Source organism: Amblyomma mixtum, chromosome 3 (genome assembly GCF_055824585.1).
Source record: "Amblyomma mixtum isolate Tamu chromosome 3, ASM5582458v1, whole genome shotgun sequence".
Taxonomy (NCBI): Eukaryota; Metazoa; Arthropoda; class Arachnida; order Ixodida; family Ixodidae; genus Amblyomma; species Amblyomma mixtum.
In genome coordinates this window covers 102,051,286-102,075,712 of record NC_143014.1, presented here as the reverse complement: position 1 = coordinate 102,075,712, position 24,427 = coordinate 102,051,286, and the positions used below count along the sequence as shown (strand labels likewise).

General features: G+C 43.6%; 1 protein-coding gene and 1 pseudogene across 2 annotated transcripts in view; one reads left to right on the top strand and one right to left on the bottom strand.

The window, feature by feature from the left end:
* Window positions 1-317: 317 nt before the first annotated feature.
* LOC149351179 (cytosolic iron-sulfur assembly component 2B-like) overlaps window positions 318-24,427 on the bottom strand; it is a 43,468-nt gene continuing 19,358 nt past the window's right edge. The window contains exons 2-4 of one of the 2 annotated variants that reach the window (XM_089580471.1): window positions 23,873-23,952; window positions 8,615-8,786; window positions 318-485 (exon numbers count right to left, since the gene is read on the bottom strand). In XM_089580471.1, coding sequence (XP_089436597.1) covers window positions 391-485; window positions 8,615-8,786; window positions 23,873-23,952 — 347 coding nt within the window. In that variant the 3' untranslated portion in view covers window positions 318-390. The remainder of the gene's footprint in view (window positions 486-8,614; window positions 8,787-23,872; window positions 23,953-24,427) is intronic. The other variant, XM_089580472.1, reaches the window with a different exon arrangement.
* LOC149351180 (uncharacterized) lies at window positions 1,349-3,015 on the top strand (annotated as a pseudogene).

The window sequence follows — 24,427 nt, the reverse complement described above, 5'->3', positions numbered from 1 at the left end:
TTGGTGCTATTGGTACAGCAATCACATCACTGTACACGTGTACCATTTTTTATTCTACAAAACCAGTGGTTGAAACAACTTGAAAGTGACGTCATTCAATTTCTAGAGTCATTCTGAGTGCAATGCTTCTATTGGCAGGCATGTGAGGATAAAATTTCATGCCTTGCAAAGTGTTAAAACAGTACTCTTGTGCACTGATGTCCGACATCTCTGCTTGGAAAGAATGTTTTCCAACCTAAGCATCATGTCCAATGCTCAAGTTAGAAAACATCCGCCTGCTCACCACAATAAAAGAGGATGTTTGCACTGCTAACATCTCCAGCATAACGTCATGCTTTATTGCTAGTGCACTTGTTTGCACATACCAAAGACATTTTAAACGAGGTGTTCTCAATGTGTCAGGAGGCATCTGTTGACAACTTGAAGGAGGTGGGCATTCTCTAAGGCAGCAGCAACTCTCTCTTTGTCATCCAACTGCTTGTTGACTGAAGAGAAAAAGAGGAATGGAACAATGTTACTTATGCAATAGTGAGGTAAGCACAGCACATAATTCTATCACTCAGCTTACACATATTAAATAGCCAGGCATGTATGCAGTAGCCTGCATGTCTCGAAGCCAACAGTGCCAATAACAGCAACAGAGAACAGCAGATACCCTATTGTTCAGGAAGATTTCGCACAAAGGCAAAGCGCATAGCAAAGGCCCCAATCTGATGATGGGGAGTGAGACTAAACCACCTTTAGTCTAAACCTAAACCACTGAACACTGAATGAGTAGGTTGCTTTTTCAGCATGCATGGTACACGCAAAGTCTACATGGTGGCAGTACACCCTGAATGAACCCTGAAAGCATCCCCAACAAAGGGCTCATGCTCCCGTCTGAAAAGGCAACATTAAGCTTCCAGTGCAAGCACCCAAAGAAATCCTGTTTCACAAGCCTGAATAAGTGTTTGAGGCATCCTGACTAGTGTTTCAGAGCAGGACAACAGAAGACAGTCCTGTGTGTCTTCTTTTGTCCTTGTCTGAATGCGCTATTCAAGATGTCCCCGCAGGGAGGCGTCTGCAGCATGCAGACGTTGGTGAGTGGCGACACCATGGGGTTAACCCGAGCATCCGCAGGGACATCCCCGCAGGGGGATGATGGTGAACAATGCGTCACCACGGACCCGAGCATCCGCGCTTAGCCGTGCGTGGCATCGCCGTGTCCGGGGAAAAGGGGATCCTGGTGGTTGAGCCGATGCCGAGCGTTTGGACCCTTAAGGCCCCTCGGCGGAGGCAACACACCACTTTGGCCCCAGCTTCCTGTAGACGGCACCTCCGGCCTGACCCGACCGGGAGAAATCGGCAGTCGCCTTTTCCTATCCTCCCCTCTAGCTTTCACTTTCCTATCTCTTTCTTACAACTCTCCTGTCTCCTCCTCTTTTCTTCGTTTTTTTCCTCTTTTTCATGGCGGCGAGGGTTAACCGTGTGTGACCAACTACCCTGAGTTGAGTCATATTAGGTTATAGTTAAGGTGTACAGCTGGCGTGGGCAGGACTTGCGGGCAAGTTCCTGTCGCGTCTCCTTGTTGGGCTCCATGGTGGGTGGCTGGCACCGTGGCTGAACAATACACGTATCTTATGGCTCCCCCCTCCCAACAAAATGATCGCCCTCCAAAGAGAGTGCGGACCGATGTGACAACTCAGTTCCTCCAGAAATCCAAAGAAATTTTCCCGAAATTCCATGTTGTGCACTGTGAAGAGACAGAAATAACTGCCAGAACAATATCCCCATTCTTGGTTGAATAAAGCCTGACCGATGCCTTGGGCATGGGATACAAGCTGAAGAAAATGCCTAGTGGTGACCTTCTGCTAGAGCTTAAAGACAGTACCCAACATTCAAAACTATCCACCATAACGTCAATTGGGGAAACCCCAGTGTCAATAACTGCGCATAGATCCCTAAACACAGTCCGAGGTGTAATCTCTGAAGCCGACTTCCTCAAACTAACTGAACAAGAAATGCTGGAAGGTCTCAAGGACCAAAATGTCATCAATGTCTACCGCATAAAAATCAGGAAAGACAACAAGGAAATACCAACCAAGCACCTAGTCCTCACTTTCAACTCAAGCACACTCCCAGAATCAATAGAGGTTGGCTATCTAAAAATAAACGTCCACCACTACATCCCAAACCCGCGACGGTGTTACAACTGCCAGCGATACGGTCATGGCTCACAGAGCTGCCGTGGCCGCAAAACATGCGCGAAATGCGCCTCACATGAACACATCTCAGAGAACTGCGAAGCAGCACCGTACTGCGCCAACTGTGAAGGAAATCACGCCGCTTACTCAAGGTCTTGCCCAACATGGAAAACCGAAAAAGAAGTAATCACTCTCAAAACAAAGGAAAACATTTCGTTCAGAGAAGCACGTCAACGGCTTTCACATACTATAGGCACATTCTCCTTCAATGCAAAATCAACATTCGCCGATGTGGTGCAACGGGGCGGGGCACCACACCGGCCTTTGGCACCTGCCCAGGCCACGCGCAGTGAGCCTGCGGCAGGGCCATCTGCGCCCCCGGCAGACGCGGCGAAAGCTGTCCTGCCATTTCTTGAAAAGGGCTTGCCCGCCCGCGAGTCGGCAGCCCCAAAGACTTCCCCCAGTCGGGGGAGGTCTGCATCTCGCACAGCCGCGGCTTCTTCGCGGCACTCCAGCGCCTCCCGTGAGGCAATGGACACATCCCCCAGCACATCCACAATGCAGGGGCGGCACAGCTCACTCGAGCGTGCCAAAAAACCAAAAACTCATATCACAGGTCCCAGTAAACCGGGAGCCTAGGTCTTTGTCCTTTTTTCCCCCAAAGTAGAAAAAATGGCATTCCTAATTCATTGGAACTGCCGAGGTCTATTGAATAATTACAGCGATGTAAAGGACCTCTTAAACTCATTCTCTCCTGTAGCTCTCTGCTTACAAGAAACAAACTTAGGACCTCAACATAAGAATATCTTGAAAAAATATAAAGTCTTCCGCTGTGATAGAGAGCACTCAAGTCGGCTCTCGGGAGGTGTCGCTATGTTGCGACTCACGAAGCCAAACTTAAAACTAGATTTGAAGCTGTTGCAGTCACTATTGTACATTTCAAAACAATAACAATATGTTCTATATACCTCGAACCACACCTAACAGTCACAATACACGATCTCGAAGCACTTTTTAAACAGTTACCAGAGCCATACCTTGTTGTTGGAGATTTTAATGCCCATTCTGGTTTTTGGGGAAGTGAAGAAACAGATACTAGAGGTCATATTCTAGAAGATTTTATTCTGTCCAACAATATCTGCCTTCTCAATACAGGAAAACCCACATACTGCTCTCCAAGATCTGGAAAAATGAGCTGCATAGACCTTTCTTTTAGTTCACCGTCTGTTTTTATCGATTTTAAATGGGATGTCCTGAATAACCCCTTCGGAAGTGATCACCTTCCCGTGGTAATTAACTTATTATCACCACCATCAATCATCCCAACTAAACCACATCGTTGGAAGCTACACGCAGCTAACTGGGAGCTATTTCAAGAAAGGGCCTCTCTTGACCAACTATTTACAGATAATCTCGGTATTGATGAACTTAACGAAGCGTTTACATCTTCTAAAATTGCTGCGGCACGTCTTGCTATCCCTCAGTCCTCAGGAGTGGTTCGACCGCGCCACAAAGAGTGGTATAACAAAGAGTGTAGAGATGCCAAAAAAAAGCAGAATAAAGCCTGTGGAGTGTTTCGCAGATACTCAACGCACGAGAACCTTATTAATTTTAAAAAGGCAAGAGCAAATGCACGGCGTATCCGTCGAAATGCTGAGAAAGCATCCTGGAAAAACTACATAACATCCATAAACAGTTCAATTACATCGAAGAAAATGTGGGAGCAAGTACATAAATTAAATGGCAATCTTTCTCCTTTCACGGTTCCTTTCCTTACAGCCCCAGATAAACAAACAAGTTTACAGGAGCAAGCAAACATCCTAGGCGAATATTTCTCAACAGTTTCTAGTTCTGCACACTACACCGAATCATTTTTAAAATATAAAAACACAGCTGAAAAAAACAGACTTCCAACAAGCGGTTGCGCAAATGAACCATTCAATAGCTTAATTACAATCAAAGAAATAAACAGAGTTTTATCTGCTGGCAAGCAGACTGCTCCCGGCCCTGATGAAACACATTACCAAATGCTGGCACATCTTTCCCAACCTTCTGTTGAAGCCCTTCTGAAATTTTTTAACAAAATTTGGACGCTAGGAAAAATTCCAGAAGCTTGGAAGAAAGCCATAATAGTGCCGATCCTGAAACCGGGAAAACAGTCTACATCCCCCTCTAGTTATAGACCAATAGCTCTTACCAGTTGCCTTGCCAAGTCTTTTGAAAGTATCCTGAATACCCGGTTAACCTTTGTGCTTGACTCTCGTGAACTCCTCGACATTCATCAGTGCGGTTATAGAAAGGCATGCTCAACAACAGACCATATAGTTCGCCTAGAAAATACTGTCCGAGAAGCTTTCATACATTAACAGCACTGTCTTGTGGTCTTCTTCGATCTCGAAAAGGCATATGATACAACTTGGAGGTTCGGGATACTCTGCGACCTTGCAGAACTAGGCATCCGCGGAAGAATGCTGAACTGCCTAAGTGATTTTCTATCCAACCGTTCCTTTCATGTACGCCTAGGTGCAACACTGTCAAAGAACTTTGTTCAGGAGAATGGGGTACCACAGGGGTGTGTTTTGAGTACAACTCTCTTTGGCGTAAAAATGAATTCGTTAGCAAAAATAATCTAATCCAAAATCAATAATGTACTCAGTTTATGTTGACGATCTTCAAATAGCCTGCACGTCAACAAACATATCAACATGCGAGAGACAAGTACAATTGGCAATAAATAAACTAGCGGCGTGGGCAGACAGAAACGGATTCCAGTTCTCTCCTCAGAAAACAGTGGCCTTAATGTTCTCTCTCAAACGAGGCCTACAAGGCGACCCACTCATACACCTGAACAATACACACCTACCCGTAAAATATGAACACAAATTCCTAGGCGTAACCTTTGACAAAAAACTAACTTTCTTGCCTCATATAAATGCACTGAAAAAGAAAGCCTCTCGATCCCTTAACATACTCAAAGTATTGTCACGAAAACATTGGGGTGCCGACAGGACATGCCTTTTAAAAATTTACCGCTCTGTAGTGCGCTCTATCCTTGATTATGGATGTATAGTGTATGGGTCAGCGAGACCATCATACCTTAAACGACTAGATCCAGTACACAACTTAGGTTTGCGTCTTTCCACCGGTGCATACAGGACGTCACCCATAAACAGTCTTTATGCAGAAACCAACGAACCATCACTTACAGACCGAAGAACCATGCTCACATGCTCGTACATTTTAAAAATCCGTTCGATGCCCAAACACCTATGTTACCCCATAGTCACAAAATGCCCATCAAGAACACTGTATAACAACAAGCCGCTAGCTATAAGACCACTCCTCCTGCGTTTTGAAGAGATGTGCCAAAACATCGGCGTTCTAGACACATTACCTGCCATTGCACCAAAACGAAATCCACTGCCTCCATGGTACAATTTTCCTGCAATCTGTGACCTCACTCTTACACACTTCCATAAAAAACAAACTCCACAACAACATAAAATACAAGAATTCCTTGCACTGGAAGAAAAATACAATAGTTTTACGGATTTCTACACGGATGGATCAAAAACAGATGTTTACGTAGGAAGCGCAGTGGTACGAGGGAATTCGGAGAAAACAATAAGACTTCCACAGTGCACATCCATCTTCACTGCAGAAAGTTACGCAATCTGTATGGCCATAGAAAAAATAGTTAACGAGAACCTCCCAAACAGTATTATTTATACAGACTACTTAAGTGTAATTACAGCTCTCCACTCTGGAAACGCTATCACTCCTATACTTGGTGGCATCATACACGACATAGTAACAGCCACAGCTCGAGGACAAAACATAAAACTCTGCTGGGTACCTAGTCATGTTGGGATAACAGGCAACGAGAGAGCAGATTTGTGTGCTGCTAAGGCTCGTGGAAAGGAAATTAAAAAAGTAAGTATACCCTGTAATGACTGCATGAAATCAATAGAAAGAAAACTAAGGAAAAAGTGGCAGTCGGCTTGGAACAGTGAAGTAAAAAATAAACTGCACTTGGTAAAACCAGTTTTAGGTGAATTTAAGTCGTGTGTCCACCAGGAACGTTTTAAAGAAGTCATCTTATGCCGTCTCCGAATAGGCCACACGTACCTTACACACAACTTTCTCCTTGCAAAAAAAGACAAACCTGTTTGCGAAGAATGCGGAGACGAACTTACGGTTAACCATATTTTAATCTCTTGTGTTAAACTTGAAAAACTGAGAAAAAAGTACTTTAGTCAATTTTATAGCGAATGCATTCCTTTTCATCCAGCACTGCTCTTAAACGATAATGCCATTGTTAACATTCCTTCTATATTTAGCTTTTTAAAAGAAGCAGGCGTACTGGAAAAACTATAATTATTTAACCACTGGCTCACTCTATTGCATGATACACCTCAGCCACTTTCTCATTCATGTGAAGAAGGCTGAGGTTTTTATTTTATCGGTTGGGATCCTCGACATCCTTGGCAAACCAAAGATGGCCGCTGAGGCTACCTGACCTTTTTAAAGCTTTTACCATTAGCCATTGCTAGATCTCGTCTTCTCCGTTATTACTAGGTAGTTAAACTTTTTAGGCCCTTTACACCACTGATCGCGTTCCTCATTTTTATTAAGTCCCGCAGAAAACATTTTCCATACCTTGTGCTTGGCGCATGATGGCCTTAGCTGCCTATGTGCCATAAAACCCAACACAACAACCACAACAACAGCTATTCAAGATGCCTCAAATGATCAATCTATTAACCTGATTGAAAACATCAGATGAGTAAGTGGCTACAATGGAAGCGCTGTGGAGACTGAACCATAAAATAGGTTACTTTACATAGTGGATGATCTTGAAGACATTGCGTACATGCCCACAGTACTGTAGTCGAGGGTTCGACGGCATACCATCTGGTCAGGAATCATGGCTTTATGATATTCACTGGTCACTGACCATGGTCAAACACAAAGGACATTTTGGTGTGAACAAGGGAGCCGTAGTGCTCCCGAAATGTCATTTGTGTTTGACCATGGTCAGTGACCAGTGAATCTCATCATGCCTACAGTACAGTGTACAGGGAAATGATAAAAAAAAAGTGAGCTTCCAAGACAGTTGTTCGGCCTGGGTAATGTAAAATTTGCATAAAAAATCAAGCTAAAGCACAGCTTTTGAGCTCAGCATTCCACACAGAGTAGCCCTAGCTCTTTTTTCAAAGATGAAAGCAAACTACAGGACAAGGTCGAGCTTGGAGTCATGAGTAATGAAGATGGCTCCGTATGCATCGACCTCGTAGAGCAAAACGAAATTGTAAAGTTCCCCCTCTTCTAGACAGTAGGCGTGTTTTCAGACTACTCAAGACTTCCACTTTTCGAAACTTGATGCTAATTCTGCTTCTGGCAATACGATCTAACTGAAGAATCACAGAACCTGTCACCCTTCATGAAATGTTTTTGTAAATTCAGGTTCAAAAAGCCTTTATTTGGTGTTAATTCTGCACGTAATTTTTTGCAAGCAAAGACGTCACAGTTCCTAGGCAGACTAGAAGGTATAGTGTGCAACATGAATAACACAATAATACTTGTTAATACGAAGTTCAAGGAGCCGGAAAAGATGTTCAAATAACCCCAAAGTTCAAATTATCGTATGATGCTGAAAAAACTGAGAAAGACCATTTCCACCACGTTAAATTTATCTGGTGAATAACTGGACAATGGTCACTTGCCTTTGGCATGAGAACAGCATGGCAATGGCTATTCTTGACATTTCCATCAATGCTCTATAAGCGCACAAACTGCTGAGAACGTCAAAGGTGAACTGCTCAAATATGGTAACGGCATCCTTGGAATCTTTCACAGAACCACACAGATATGCTCCTATGCGGATGCATAAACCGAAGCACCATATCTGCACTCCGTAACACCCCGCCAACGCCTGCCACATCACATTTGTTCAAAACTGCAGTGCAGGAGGACTACGAATATTGCTGTGACATTTGCTGCCTTATGTCCCCCACAGGTCTTTGCATAGTTTTTCCACTTGGCTTTGGTCTATGCATAAAAATTATCATGGTAGCTACACCTTATGTGGTGAAAACTTCAGTCAGGCAGTTATTCCTGACATTATCTTACCAGGCTAGGAATACTCTATATGGCCTTAGGAATAAATAAAATACAAATAAGCCATAAGAACCCAAAATGCTTAAATTGAAAAAAAAAAAAAATCTGTACTTGAGTTTCTCACATTGCTATGACTTTGCTCATATCAGATAGATGGCATTCGTATGCGCTTTCCTAACATGACGAGCGTATGCGCTTTCCTAACATGACATGACAAAAATTCCTGTGGATTTTCCCAAAATTGTTGAAGCTTTTTGAAGAAGTGCAATTTATATCAGAGAGAGAGAAGAAATGTTCAAAGGAGTACTTACTGGAAGCTTCAGATACATGAGTGCCAGGAAGGATTCGGACATCCAACTTGAATACAGGGGGCAGGCTACGAAGCAGCTTCACTCTTATGGCAAGTCCTATAAGTGTAGCCATGCTGCAGTGTGGGATTGTAGGCCGGAAGGCCACATCAATAGCAGACTTGTCTAGGTCCACCTGCAAAACACAAGTAGATACATATACTCCTGTGAAGAAGCATGCACAAACCGAAATTAGAGGAACTTAAATGGTTTTCAGAGAAAAATAAGTTATAACTAAAGCCCTATTCAATGGCAAAAGCCAAACAGCATGTATTTTTCATCTGGTGAATGAAAAAAAGAAAGAAATATCAAACACGTCATTTTACCAAAACTGCTATCAGAAAGCAAAAAATATCACCTTTGAGAATCAGCCTCATATGACTTCTTATTTCATTGTAACAGTGCCTCTTTATGCAGCCAAAGCCAAGCATTGACTTTTTTTGCCTGCGCTCCAAATCATGGCTCTTATGCAGCTATTAGCGCAAAGCATTCGCTGGATGTCTGCAGCATGCCTAAAGCTGCAACGATGCTCTTATTACAGCACATTTTATGTTGGCCCTTGTCTCACAACCAAAAAGCAGCAGCTCTTGATGCTTTTAGCGTATGACCTTGTATGCTACCATACAGTATCCAAGGTTTATATACACAAGTTGGGTACACAAGCACATTAGACACCTCAAGCAATGCAAGTCAGCTTATTAAGAACAGTGCCCAGCATGGGAATCCACTCATGAGCAGTATTACGAGGCCAGATGCACACGGTAGCACACAGAAATTAGCTTCTGCACAATGCCAACTTCATTCTAAAATTGACTCAAAGGTGACTATGTACGATATTCAGCATTAAGCAGCTAGGCTCAGTTTACAACGTAATGACGAGGGCTCATCAAAATCTGTTAGCAATCATCGGAGCCACCCTCTTTGCTAATCATTAATGAAAAGGCAGATTTTAGCGAACAATGCTGAACTCGCGAACATGCCACTCTGCATAGGGGTGAGAAATTGGGGACACAGAAAATTCTGCACAATAACATCTTCAGTCTAAAATAAACTCAAGGTGATTATGCATGATATTTAGCAGCTAGGCACAGTTCACAACGTAATGATGAGGCCTAATCACGCACATGAACAGACACTATTAAACACCAAAACATACAAATAATTAAGATGGACTAAACATTAAAAAAGTGCAACTGTATAACAATGGGCCATGAGAGAATGATGCATTCATGACAGCTCATCTAGAAGCAGTACTACTGCTGAGAGAGAGTCCTTGCTAATGAAAAGGCAGATTTTACCCACCATGTTCAACTCGCGAACGTGCTACTCAGCAGAGGGGATCAGGAATTGGGGACAGAAAGGGGCAGAAGAGTGCAGAAAATTATTTTTTAGAAGTGAATACGAAAAAATAAAGTATAGAAATTTAGGCATGGACATATCAGCTGGTGATAAAAAGAACGTATAAAGGTTTTCTAAAAAGGCCCCTGTCTTGAAGGTATGTAAAGAAAAGTCCAGTGTGTGATGCTGTTGCGAAGGGCAAGGGTACGGTCCCAATATAGTTTATTATGAGTGACGATGGGGCTAGCGCATTCATTTCAAACTGCTAACATGTTCCTAAGCTTTTCCTGGTAATATTGCATACAATGACTGGCAGTTAGGAGAAGTTTATTATCGTATGGATTTTATTTTCAATGTAAACAAGAGAACCATGAGGAAGCAGCTGCAAACAACTGAAATTAATATTCTGAAAGACAACCTAATCTGTATTTGGTATGGGAAGGTATGTAGGGTTTAACATCCTGACGTTGTACATGCGCCATGAGAGAGAACATTGTGGAGAGCTCCATATTAATTTTAACTACTAGGAATTCTGTGATGTGCACTGACATTGCACAACACATGAGTTTGTTAATATTTCATCTCCATCAAATTGTGGAAACTGTGAACCTCAAGGACCATGCAAGCATCAACCTACTACCTCAATGCATTAACTAGCAGTCTGGCACTATGCTACTCAACCTCCTTTAGGCCCCGCCACGGTGGCTCAGTGGTTACGGTGCTCGGCTGCTGGCCTGAAAGACGCGGGTTCGATCCCGGCCGCGGCGGCTGAATTTCGATGAAGGCGAAATTCTAGAGGCCCGTTTGCTGTGCGTTGTCAGTGCATGTTAAAGAATCCCAAGTGGTCGAAATTTCCGGAGCCCTTCACTACGGCGTCCCTCATAGCCTTAGTTGCTTTGGGACGTTAAACCCCAATAACCAAACCAAACCATCAACCTCCTTTAGTACCCTTTTTTCATGTCCACAGGGCGCCTGGCTTGCATCGTTCGCAGTGACAACGTTCTGTTCCCCTGCCTATTAAAGCAAGAAGTCCAACCTTATCTAAATGGAGCTCCAGGCTGTCAAGCACAAAAGTTTCCTGCCTCATGTTGAGCAAACATTTTTGCACCAAACCCAAGAAATGGAAAGCCATCTAATTGATGCTGTTGGATATATGCGCCTGGAGACACAAAACTGATGCTCCAAATACAGTCATGCACAAAATTTTGCGAGAAGCCAGAGCGGCGTTTTGAAACTGCCTCCGCGCCACTATGTGGTGCAGAGGCACAGCACCACTAGGTGGTGCAGTGGCCTTAAGGTCGCTAGATGAGTAGGTGCGCTGACCGGCATGGGATAAAGTGCAGTTGCGCGCACCTCTGCTTCATTACAGCAAATCTGGCGCGGCTGTTCTCCGCCCGGCATTTGGGTGTGGATCATCTGCTACTTGCCGCGGTTGCATTTGGCTTTCCGCGCACCTCAATTTGGGCTCACAACGTTTTTTGTGTTGACTATCTTTAGGCACTACCGCTGAAGCAGATATTCACTATTTAGAAATGAAATGCTTAAGAGACAGCAACTACTTTATCTTCTTCTGTTTCCACAAGCTCTAGCGCACTACCGTTCGGAACAGACCTAGCGCTTTATGGTAAAAAAAAAAAAAAAAGAACCTTAGAGCCAGCTTAAAACAGGAGAGGAAGAGGCCGGAAGTGATGAGGAAACGTGAGGAAACATAGCACTGAGGTGCGCACTTGACTACGTGGACACATACGTCGTTATTTCACAGGTGCGGATAAACACTCCTATGTCCATGATTTACTTTATTTTGTTTACTCATTTGCTTCAGCATCGAACTTACAGATAAGTACATATTTGATTGACCATTTCCAATTCGCCAGATCCCTGTTCATCAAGTTAATGCACTAAGCATGCATTTCATTAAACTACATGGAATACAGTTACATGATGCTCCAGACATTTTCAGAAGAAAACTAGAAAAAAATTTCCGCAAAGTGGCATTTGAACTTGTACTCAGAGCACAGCCTTATAGAACATAGTAGTCAGGAGAAAATTGATACTACACCTAAGGCTGAGCTGAACAATCAGTTATTCCAAACTCTGCATCCCTGACACTATAATATTCACACGTCTATCTTTTTTCCTAGTGCAGTTTACTCACAATAACGTCATATACTGCAGTAATACTGAAGTGAATCGGCTTCATACATGCACAGCAAAGGCCAAAGGAAGCAGCCGCGAACCAAGATTTCGTCGGCGGCACCACCCCTGCGTCATAAAAAAAGGGCGCGCACTTCCCCCACAGGTCAGCGCACCTACGTCTAGACATCATAGTGGCCGCGTCAAGGCTGCGCTGGACGATGACTAGGAGCATGGGCGTCCTATATTTGCCCACTTGCCTGCCTGATAGCTCGTTTCACGTGAGTAGCCGCTTATCCCGAGCTTGGCTGCGGGCGGCCACTTTTCGCCGCTCGCGACTGTCAGCCACCATATATGACCACCATACTTGGCGCACAGCCCGGTGGCTGCGATGACGGGTGCATTCACGGCGCCCATCGCATTTATGCCGTTTTCTTAAGGAGAGAAATAAAACACTGACTTTTTTTTTATTTTGCTAATCATTTGTAACTTCTTGCCTACAAATGAGGCCCAGATTTCGCAAACAGACCGCTGTATCAAAACTGTTTCTCAAGGAAGAGATTCAGTCCTTGCCCCTCAACAGCGAGCTTTACCATGCAACGTAACCACTTCGTAACTACTGTGCCGCCCAAAAGTGTTAAGAACCGACAGAATTCTTAGGCAACAAATTTACTGTCACAAAAGAAAAAAATGGATAGAAACAGAAATGCAATCCAGGCGTCCATCGCAGAAGCCATTTTCTACTATTTCGAGAAGCTGCCGTCAGCAGCAATCACACTTGCGAAACGCCGCAGCATCTATTTGTAAAAAGAACGGACATCTGTAAAGCACGAAGCCTTTTCTACACTGTCTTGATGGCCGCCTATAAATTATCAGTGTTGTCATTCCTAAAGTGCGACTTCATTCGGTCAGCTTTTATCAAGCCCCACACATTTTCTATGGCATCCGCCTGTCCCTTTGGTGACCGTGCTAGCTGCCATACGCCGCGACCTCCACGCACAGCGCTCACTCTCCGCAAAGTATGCACAGGACTTCTGTCCCGCTGAAATAGATAGCATTTATCCCAGAATGGTCCGCCAAGGACGTAGGGCATGAGATGCCCTCAATATTGTCTACGTAACACTTGAGGCAAAGGGTCCGTCCAATGTCACTAGAGGTCTGAGCCCTCTCCTTGACAAGCGGCCCAGACAGCCGCACAGCAGCGACCATTGGCAAACACACTTTGCATATTTTTGTGCTCAGCACCTGCTTCCACAACTGATCTCTGTCAATTTTCAAGCAGTGCACCGAAGCCGAAATATTACACACAGAGTTGATAAGAGGTACATGACAGTGCAATCTGCAGTCTTCGGTTCCCGATGCGATTATGCTGACACGTGCTCGAACTGATCTGTTCGTACAAAAATAAGACAGCGCGAGCACTAGTTTTACATAACATCTAATATTTCTGCTTTGTCATCAATGTTCCTCGATTTATGATTGGTTAGTAATATTCAGCAAAACCTATATAACTTCATCCAGAATTTTTTTCAGTTGCAAAAATGCCTCTGAGGGCGCTAGTTGAGGAACAGCAACTGATCGCTTGCTTGTTTGTAATGGGGATTCATGAGGGGGAAACAGCTCGTCGGACTGGACATGTTTTCATGTTTTTCCGTGGAATCCTTGCCGACACCAAGAGCTCAGATCGACCCAGAGCCACACGAGAGAAGGATGACTTTCTGATTATAGCCATGGCTGTAGCCGACCAATTCATGAGTGCCAAAGAAATCCACAAGGAGCTCCAATTGACGGTATCTTTGAAGGCCATCACACGACAGCTAAAAGAGATTGGCCTGCAATCTTGCGTGGCTGACCAGAAGGCTCACCTTATGGTGAAACAGCGCCGTGAACGTCTCGAGTTTGCTAACGCTTTGAAGGCTGGACCGCTGATGATTGGGCCAAAGTCATATACACGAATGAGTCCACATTTTCGACCAGTTTGGAACAGGAGTGCCGAGTTCGGCAAACGAAGAATTGCAGGTATGCATATCTTTTTTCATTATCATGTAATGCTGATCGTTTAGGTGTGATTGAGTTTGTGACGCTTAACATCCCTGAAGCACGTCAGGCTGTGAGGGACGTCATAGTGGAGGGATCGGGAAAAATTTGGAAAACCTGGGGATCTTTAATGGGCACTGACATTGCACAGCCCACGGGGCCCTTGCATCAGCTCGCCTCCATCGAAATGTTGCCGCCGCACCCGGGTTGGAGCGCACTGGTCGTTTCGTATGAAGAATATGAGCAAAGGTGCATTTAGCAGAGAGGGATAACCTCCCGGTCCGAAACGATAAATATTACATGGGAAGTCATATTGGACAGCACTTCTCCAGCATGCAATATCCAGGACATGGTTCTAGAACCACCCCTTGCAAGAGTGACTTAAATCTGCCCCTGCCTGCTTAGAAGTGAAACTACGTTTTTAAAAAGTAACCGCTTCCTATATACAACTGTGGACTCTTAGAGGCGTGGTTAGTACCATTCAGAGCCGCACTAGCGCTAAAGCATGCTTCACTGAAAACATTGTTTTGATCCTAAACCAATTGTCCCAGGTGTCTCAAACTAAAGCCTGGTACCATTTTTCCCCCTGCGCAGGCATGTCTCACCATAGGTCCCGTTAAAAAAAAAAAAAAACATCGAAATCAACTGGCTAATGAACCCAACTGGATCCAACTGGACCAAGGACCAACCAATTGGACCCATTAGGCCAGGCAGTTACTGCACCCAGAAAATATTCACAAAATATAACTCAATTAAATTTTGCAAAATACATACTGTGAGAAATATTTCTATACCTCAAGATATTATAATGTGCAAAAGGAAAACTTATTTGTGAGGACTGCAGGGAGACAATGTGCCTGGTGCCAATCAACATTTTCCTACTGAATTTAAATTAACCTGCTTTTATGGAAATCAAGGCCAACAGACACACATACATCACACACAAGAACCACTACACATTTAAACACTAGTAGCATAGCGTCTCTCATAGCCTCAGTCGCTTTGGAACGTTAAACCCCAATAAACCAAACTAGTAGCATATATTAGCTCAATACACACATCCAAAGAACACACTTCTGCTCCAACTTATATAGCCCATTTATGAGGCTCTCATGCTGGGGCCAGTGGTCTTTGTCCACTGAGCGTTGAGCGCAGTTACTTAATTGCAACCACAGTGGTGGTGCAGATGATGAATACAATTTAGTAGGTTAAGCTTCTAATAGCTCTTATTATAAGAACCACATTAGTCCTGCCTTGTTTGTCAAATATGCAAACATTCATATGGATACATTGGGTGCAGTTGGACAGACCAAGTGGATGCAATGGGTAAGACCAATTGGGCTCACCAATTGAAAGCCCAACTGGTCCAAATTGGAACACCATTCCAATTGGAACCAGTTGGAGCGAGTTGGAGATCCAAATGGTTCCAATGGTTTTTTTAGACTGAGGTGCCATGTGTGTTTTCAAGCAGTCGCTGCTCTTTGGCTGTCTGGGGCGTTATGACAACGAATGGCCTTGGACCACTAGTGAGGATCGATGGATCCTTTGCCGCGGATTTGTAAATGGACATTATTGACATGTTCCTGCCCTACATCTTTAATGGACCTTTCTGAGATGGATGCTATTTATTGCAGCAGGACAGGAGCCCCGAGCACATTTCACGAAGAGTGAGTGATGTGCTCGAAGCACATGGCATGCAACAGCTACCGTGTCCACTGAAGGGGGCAGACATGAACCCCATAGAGAACGTGTGGGGTATTATGAAAGCCAACCTTATGAGGTCCCACATTGGGAATGACAATGCAGACGTTTTCTGGGCAGCCATCAAGACCGAGTCAGACAGGCTATGCAGTGATACAGAAGTCACCCGTTCACTCTACGAGTCTAGGCCACGCCATTTGGCAAGCGTGGTTGCTTCTAACGGAGGATTCTCCAAGTATTAGAAAGTGGTCTTTTCCAGTTTCGCCTGGACTGTTTTTGTTTTTTGTCCTTAGTTTTATGTTTCACTGCAATAAATTTGTTGCCCAAGAATTCCTTCGTTTCTTTACATTTTACGGCGGCACAATATTTATGAAGTGGTTGTGATGCACGCTAACGCTCGTCGTTGAGGGGCATCAAGTTTTCACAGACAGCGGGCAGTAGCACAAACCCATCCTCCACCACAGGCCAGAAGTTACAAATGATTATCGAAAGAAAAAAACAAGACTGTGCTTCATTTTCCTGATAAAAAGCGCGCCATAAATGCGATGGCCGCTGTGAATGCGCACCGCCATCACAGTCGCTGGGACGCGTGCCGATTATGGTGGCCATATGGCTGCTGACGAGCCCAGCGGTAAAAAGCGGTCGCCCACGCCCAAGCTCAGAAAAAGCAGCTGCTCACGCGAAACGAGCTATCAGACTGGCAAGGGGACGAATATAGGACGCATATGTGCATATACTTGGTTCGACAGGATACCAGCAAGCTATCTCAGGAGACTAAAGGTCTGATTAAGAAACGCCAAAGCATGAGAACGTCTAACTCCACAGACAGGATAGAACTAGCAGAGCTATCGAAGTTAATAAATAAGCGCAAGGTAGCCGACATAAGAAAGTTTAACATGGAGAAAATCGAGCCTGCTCTAAGGAACGGAGGTAGCCTAAAATCAGTGAGGAGAAAACTGGGCATAGGTAAAAACCAGATGTATGCGCTAAAAGACAAACAGGGCTATGTCAACAGCAATATGGATAAGATAGTTGAATTAGCCGAAGAGTTCTACACAAATCTATACAGTAGCGAATGTAATCATCAAGTTACTGAGGGAGGCAGTCGAGCACAGCAATGGGACATCCCTCCAGTAACGAAGGAGGAAGTAAAGAAAGCCTTAGGAGCAATGCAAAGAGGGAAAGCAGCTGGTGAGGATCAGGTAACAGCAGATTTGTTGAAGGACGGAGGAGAGATTGTGCTACAAAAACTAGCCACCCTGTATACGCAATGCCTTGTGACCTCGAGAGTACCAGAAGCTTGAAAGAACGCTAACATTATCTTAATTCATAAGAAAGGAGACGTCAAGGACTTGAAGAATTACAGACCGATCAGCTTATTGTCCGTTGCCTACAAGGTATTTACAAAGGTAATCGCTAATAGAGTCAGGACAACCTTGGACTTTAGTCAACCAAATGATCAGGCAGGCTTTCGTAAAGGATACTCGACAATAGACCACATTCACACTATCAATCAGGTGATAGAGAAATGCGCAGAATATAACCAACCCCTATATATAGCCTTCATTGATTACGAGAAAGCATTTGACTCAGTGGAAACCTCAGCTGTCATGCAGGCATTGCGGAATCAGGGTGTGGAAGAGTGTTATGTGAAAATATTGGAAGATATTTATAACGATTGCACAGCTACTATAGTTCTCCATGAAGTCAGCAATAAAATTCCAATACGGAAAGGTGTCAGGCAGGGAGACACGATCTCGCCAATGCTCTTCACTGCCTGCTTACAAGAAGTATATTCCGGGGACAGGAATGGGAACAGTTGGGGATAAGAGTTAATGCAGAATACCTGAGTAATTTGCGATTCGCTGATGACATTGCCTTGCTAAGCCACTCAGGACAAGAACTGCAAAGCATGATCAATCAGTTAGACAGGCAGAGCAGAATGGTGGGGCTAAGAATTAACATGCAGAAAACCAAAGTAATGTTCAACAGCCTAGCAAGAGAACAGCAGTTCGCAATTGGTAGCGAGGTGCTGGAAGTAGTAAGAGAATATGTCTACTTAGGGCAGGTAGTGACCGCAGATCCAGATCATGAGAGGGAAATAACTAGAAGAATAAGAATGGGGTGGAGCGCATATGGCAGGTTCTCTCAGATCATGAATGGTAGCTTACTAATATCCCTGAAGAGAAAAGTATACAACAGCTGTATCCTACCGGTACTCACCTATGGGGCAGAAACGTGGAGGCTAACAAGGAGGGTCCAGCTTAAGTTAAGAACAATGCAGCGAGCTATGGAAAGGAAAATGATAGGTGTAACGTTAAGAGATCGGAAGAGGGCGGAGTGGGTGAGGGAACAAACGCGGGTTAATGACATCTTAGTTGAAATCAAGAGGAAGAAATGGGCTTGGGCAGGGCATGTAATGCGAAGGCAAGATAACTGCTGGTCCTTAAGGGTAACGGAGTGGATTCCTAGAGAAAGCAAACGTAGCAGGGGACGGCAGAAAGTTAGGTGGGCAGATGAGATTAAGAAGTTTGCGGGGATACAGTGGCGGCAACTGACAAAGGACAGGGTTAATTGGAGAGACATGGGAGATGCCTTTGCCCTGCAGTGGGTGTAGTCAGGCTGATGATGATGATGATGTGCCTAGTCATCGGCCAACGCAGCCTAGTGCAACAGAGGCAGCTTCAAAACACCGCTCTGGTATCTCGTAAAATTTTGTCCATGACTGTACATTCTGTGTAGCACAATGCCAGGCCACTGAATATTACAGGCATGCCATTCAGTTAACACTCACGTGATCCATAAACTTTAGTTCCCAGTAGTATGTGGCGTAATTCTGACACTGTCATTACCTCATAGCAGCACAATATAGTACATCTGGATCATTTATAATGCAAGCAGTGCTGCTTTCGGAAACTTTCTACGTCATTTATTGATCAATAACTCAGACAGGTCACTGCCGCAGCTAACTTTCATGCCATCACTAAACTTGATGAATTCAATGTCACCTAATAAACCGTCCTCACCTTCTATTCTGATTATGTCAATATCCTTGTATTCCTGCACAAGTGGCCACCACTTCTAGACACACACTCATAAAGGCAAACTTAAGCTACTACATTATATATTAGTGTTATATATTACAGCAAAAAGGTACACACACATAACAGCAAAAAATGAGTTATGCTTAACATAATGTTCTTCTCATCAACTACTCAAGGCTTTCAGAGACAAGCTAAACAGCGACCTTAAATACACCAAAACTAACTACTATGTCCAGTGTTCCTGCAAAATACGCGATAATTACAGGAAAGTCTGGAAGGAACTCGGCTACTTACTTGATAACGTGCGTTGTAATATTAATGAAATAATCATGCCTGATGGAAAACTTACTGGTTTTGACTTAGCAACAGCTATGAATGAGTTTTTTGTGAATGTAGCCAATTCTATTATTGATAATTCTGACCATTATACCACATATCAAAACCTCATCATGCCCACTACCGAATTCGTTAACACTTACCCCAACGACGCCTAATGAGGTGACCATGTTAATACATAACATTAAAAACAACATATCAGCTGGATACGATTATGTAAAACCTAACCCCAAGTATGTGTCCGCGTCCGTATCAGCAGTTCTAGCTCATATCATAAATCTCATGTTCACAACAGGTGTATTTCCGGACGACCTAAAGATTGCTAGAGTTTGTCTGATTTTATTTATTTATTTATTTATTGATACTGCAGGCCAATAAACTGGCCCTAGCAGGAGGGGCAATACAGTAAAACGTGTGACAATCCAAAACAACAATAAACACTAACGAAAAATAATGCTGGGTGTAGCAGTGTTACTCAATGAATATATTCTGGCACCAGCACAATAACTAACAAAACATGAAGAGTGGCACATGTGAAATAACAAACAGGCGGGCAATTTTTACTCAAAACAACAGAACTGTTTTTGGGGAGAAAAACAAAGGCATCACAGAGTGAAGAAGTTAGGAAACATAGCAGATTGCGAACACTGGTTTTGTTTCAGTTAGTTTGTGGAAGAATGATGTTTTTCCAGCTCTTCTGCAAAGTTATGTGACTGCAATACCTCGACAGGTATAGAATTCCATTCATGTATAGTACGTGGAAAGAAACTATTCATATGGGATTTTGTTTTAGAAAATATTGGCGTAGTGTGAAAGGTTATGTCTGTGTCTTGTCTGGCGTGAACTTAGAGGTTTTACGCAATGAGGTCGCTGAAGTGCGCTTTTTCTATTTATAATTACAAAGGATTTACAAAGATGGCGACAGAAACGAAATTACTAATTACAGACCCATCTCTGTTCTCCCTATATTATCTAAAAGATCTGAAGGTGCCATCAACAGCAGGCTACAAAATTTCTTCGCCAAATATAACATTAAATGATTCACAGTACGGGCTTTTGAAGAACAGGTCTACAGAAAAAGTGCTGCTAACAATTAAAGACAAAATTATTGATAATATTTAAGCAAGAAAATACACTATTGATTTGGTTTCAGACTTTAGAAAACCTTTTGACTGCATTCATCATACTATTCTCCTCCATAAATTAAACTGTTACAGTGTGCGTGGAATTTCCTCAGCCATTTTCTAGTTATTTAGATAACCGTTTTCAGTATGTCCACATTAACTCAAAGAATTCAGAGAAGCTCCCTATCACACAAGGTGTGCCACAGAGCTCAATCTTAGGGCCACTCCTATTTATAACTTACATTAATGATATATGGTAGAGAGAGGGTGTTGTAGATGGTCCTTGGCGATCACAAAATGAACAAGGGAGGGGAAAACCTCAGGTTGCTTGAGCCAACGTTTCGACAAGGGGACTTGTCTTCGTCTGGGCAAAGCATTCATCATTGGCAGGAATTAAATAGGGCCTTCGCTCCGAGGAGGAAGGCCCCGGGGGTGGGGAAGGAAAGTGGTGTGAGAGGGGATGCGTGTCAGGAAGCGGAGGGAGGTGAATCTTGATTCGTTAAGCTGCAATAGTGGAAAAACTTATATCCCGAGGGTGTGTAATGAACAAAGGCTTTGAAGGGGCTGCGACGGGGGGTTGGCGCTGGGTGGACCTGAAAAACTCAGATAAGAGGATTAGTCAGCGTGGTACAGGGAAATGAGAACAAGGCAAACTAAATAGGCTGGCACTGGAAGGAGAAGGAAAGGGGGAACATTTCCAAGGAAGGACAAGGCAGGGGGGGGGGGGGGGGGGAATGGCTCGAGTTCAGAGAAAGCCAAAAGGTGGGGGCAGAGGGGGTAACAGGAATGTCATGGTTTCCGAGAACTGATAGTAGGGGTTTAGGAGAGAAAAAAAAAAAAGTGAACAAAGAGAGAGGGTGAGAAGGCCGGAAATGTGGTGGAAGATATGACGTGGGAAGGGTGCAAAGAGTGATAGTATACTCAGAAGTACTTGTATTTGGGTGTGTTGGTTGATAACATTTCAGGAGGACACAGGGGCGCAACAAAAGATACGGACACAGAAGCAGACAGGGACAAGGGCTTGTCCCCGTCTACCTCCACGCCCGCGCCCCCCATCGCGCCCCTGTGTCCTCCTGAAAAGATAATATTCTTATGCGAGGTTCTAGGAAATGGACTGACCACGTGCAAGACATTTGTTAATTTAAAATGATGCTAACCCTGAAATGTACCAGAGAGATTCCAGGTTTCCTCTGGACATGTTAATCCCTGTTGGTTGCAGTGTTTTAAATTTGTGGATTAGGAATGCTTCTCTGTATTTTCTGTCCCTAGTCGATTTGAAGCCTGACTGAAGAATGAACAATTTGAGTTCGTCGAATTTGTGATGGCGTTGATTAAAATGGGTCGACACTGCCTTCTGTTCATTCCGTGTTGTGTCAGCCCGGTGCCCGTTTAATCTGGCACTCATTGTTTGCCCGGTTTCTCCGATATATTGTTTCTGGCAGAAGGAGCACTGGAGTATGTAGATAATATTTGACGATGTGCAGTCAAAACTGGTCTGGACACAGGGGCGCGATGGGAGGCACGGGCGTGGAAGTAGACAGGGACAAGCGCTTGTCCCTGTCTGTTTCTATGTCCGTGTCTTTTGTTGCGCCCCTGTGTCCTCCTGAAAAGTTATGAACCAACACGCCCAAATACAAGCACTTCTGAGTATACTATCGCTCTTTGCACCCTTCCCACGTCATATCTTCCACCACATTTCCGGCCTTCTCACTCTCTCCCTTTGTTCACTTCTTTTTTTTTTTTTCTCCTAAACCCCTACTATCAGTTCTCAGAAACCATGACATTCCTGTTACCCCCTCTGCCCCCACCTTTTGGCTTTCTCTGAACTCGAGCCATTCCACCCCCCCCCCCCCCCCCTGCCTTGTCCTTCCTTGGAAATGTCCCCCCTTTCCTTCTCCTTCCAGTGCCAGCCTATTTTGTTTGCCTTGTTCTCATTTCCCTGTACCACGCTGACTAATCCTCTTATCTCAGTTTTCAGGTCCACCCAGCGCCAACCCCCCGTCGCAGCCCCTTCAAAGCCTTTGTTCATTACACACCCTCGGGATATAAGTTTTTCCACTATTGCAGCTTAACGAATCAAGATTCACCTCCCTCCCCTTCCTGACACGAATCCCCTCTCACACCACTTTCCTTCCCCCACCCGGGGCCTTCCTCCTCGGAGCGAAGGCCCTATTTAATCCCTGCCAATGATGAACGCTTTGCCCAGACGAAGACAAGTCCCCTTGTCGAAACGTTGGCTCAAGCAACCTGAGGTTTTCCCCTCCCTTGTTCATTAGTGATATATGTAATATAACAGATTCAACAGACACGGTAATGTGTGCTGATGACACAAACGTTTTGTTTTTATGATAGAGCTCTGTGCACACTTGAAGGCAAGGCAAATGCATACCTAAATAACTTTCACTCATGGTTGCAGGCAGCAAACAGACTGTCACTAAATCTTTCGAAGACGCACTACACAATTTTCAGGCCTATTAACACTATAGAACGACATCTGCTTAATATTTATTATGCTACCACTGCGATTGAAAGAGTTTCCAGTCACAAATTTCTTGGTGTTTGGTTTAGCGAGACAATGTCTTGGGATACACATATTTTGAAACTTGCTTCCAGGCTGAGCAGAACAGTTCGCTACCTTTACCGACTGGCTGGCATCATACCTACGTGGCTAAAGATATCAATATATTATGCACTTTACTCTAAAATCTGTTACTGCATTCTCGTCTGGGGAACTACAACTTCCGGTAATTACAAAAAATTAATTACGATGTAAAAGAAAGCACTGAGAGCAATTGAAGGATATCACGGCCGATCACAAAACCTCCGATCAATGCCACTCTTCATCAAACACAACATTCTAAAGGCAGATCACCTATACTTCTTCCAACTATTTCAACATATTCACAAAAACAGACTACACGCTTCCATTCTTGACCATTATTTCACAACGTACCATTTCAGAATGCCAAGAAAACTGGTTCCTAAAATACGGTCACATTACAGTAAACAGACACTATGCTACAAAGTTCCTACAGCCATAAAAAATTTACCGCCACCTCTTGACTTCAATTCTTCCATATCATGGTCCAATGAGAACCTCAAACATTACTTAATAAGTAGCAACATTCAATTTCCATAATATTTCACTCGAGATTTCCTTACAGTTACTCTGTGTATTCTATGAATCATGCTACATTGCTTGATGATTACATATTCTGATGAGTAAATCTTGGTTGTGTTGCCTGTTCTGTAAACTTAATGTAGAAAAGTGTATGTTGCAAATTGTTTTTTGTTCATTATTTTGTTACAACCTGCATATACGTAATCTTTTTTTTTCCATAACTTGTATTCCAAATAACATTTTTTCCATTTTTTTTTTTTGCCACTGCATTGCCAACTGTATTGGGCACCGAGGCCTTCATCAGGCAGGTCAGCCTTTTGCCTCAGCTCCCCCTTTCCATGGAAAGCAAATAAAAATTGAAATGAATTGAAAAATGAGTTATGCTTACCAGAATGTTCTTCTCATCAACTACATTCAATTCTTCCAAGGTCAGTGGATGCTCAGGATCATTAATGGATCGTATATGATGTGCAGAAAGTCAAGGCTGATAGCTACAAAGTAGCTATTAAAAAAAAAAATTTGGCAGAGACAATGAAGACGGCTTACATGTGAGGATGCAAAAGCATTAAAGTGCTGATTGGTTTGCTTTATGGGGGTACAACCCCATAAGTGTTTTATTTTTTTTACATTTTTCAGACCAAAAGTGCTTATTTTTTTAATACTGGTTTCTAATGATATTGCAGTAAAAATCAGCTACTCGATGTTGACACCAACACCACACCACATGCAAAGTCAGATTAGCACAATGAAGTTTGCTTGTCAACACTGCATACAAAACCAGCTGCTTGCCGGTAATGAACAATAAAAACACTTAATAAAGAAAACAGTCACAAATGTCTTATCATTTTCACTTGTGTGGGCGAACCAACATCTTGGAATTTCCCTTGGGAAGCTTCAGGACTGAGTGATATATTTCAAAACAAGGAATGACACACAGTGGCTA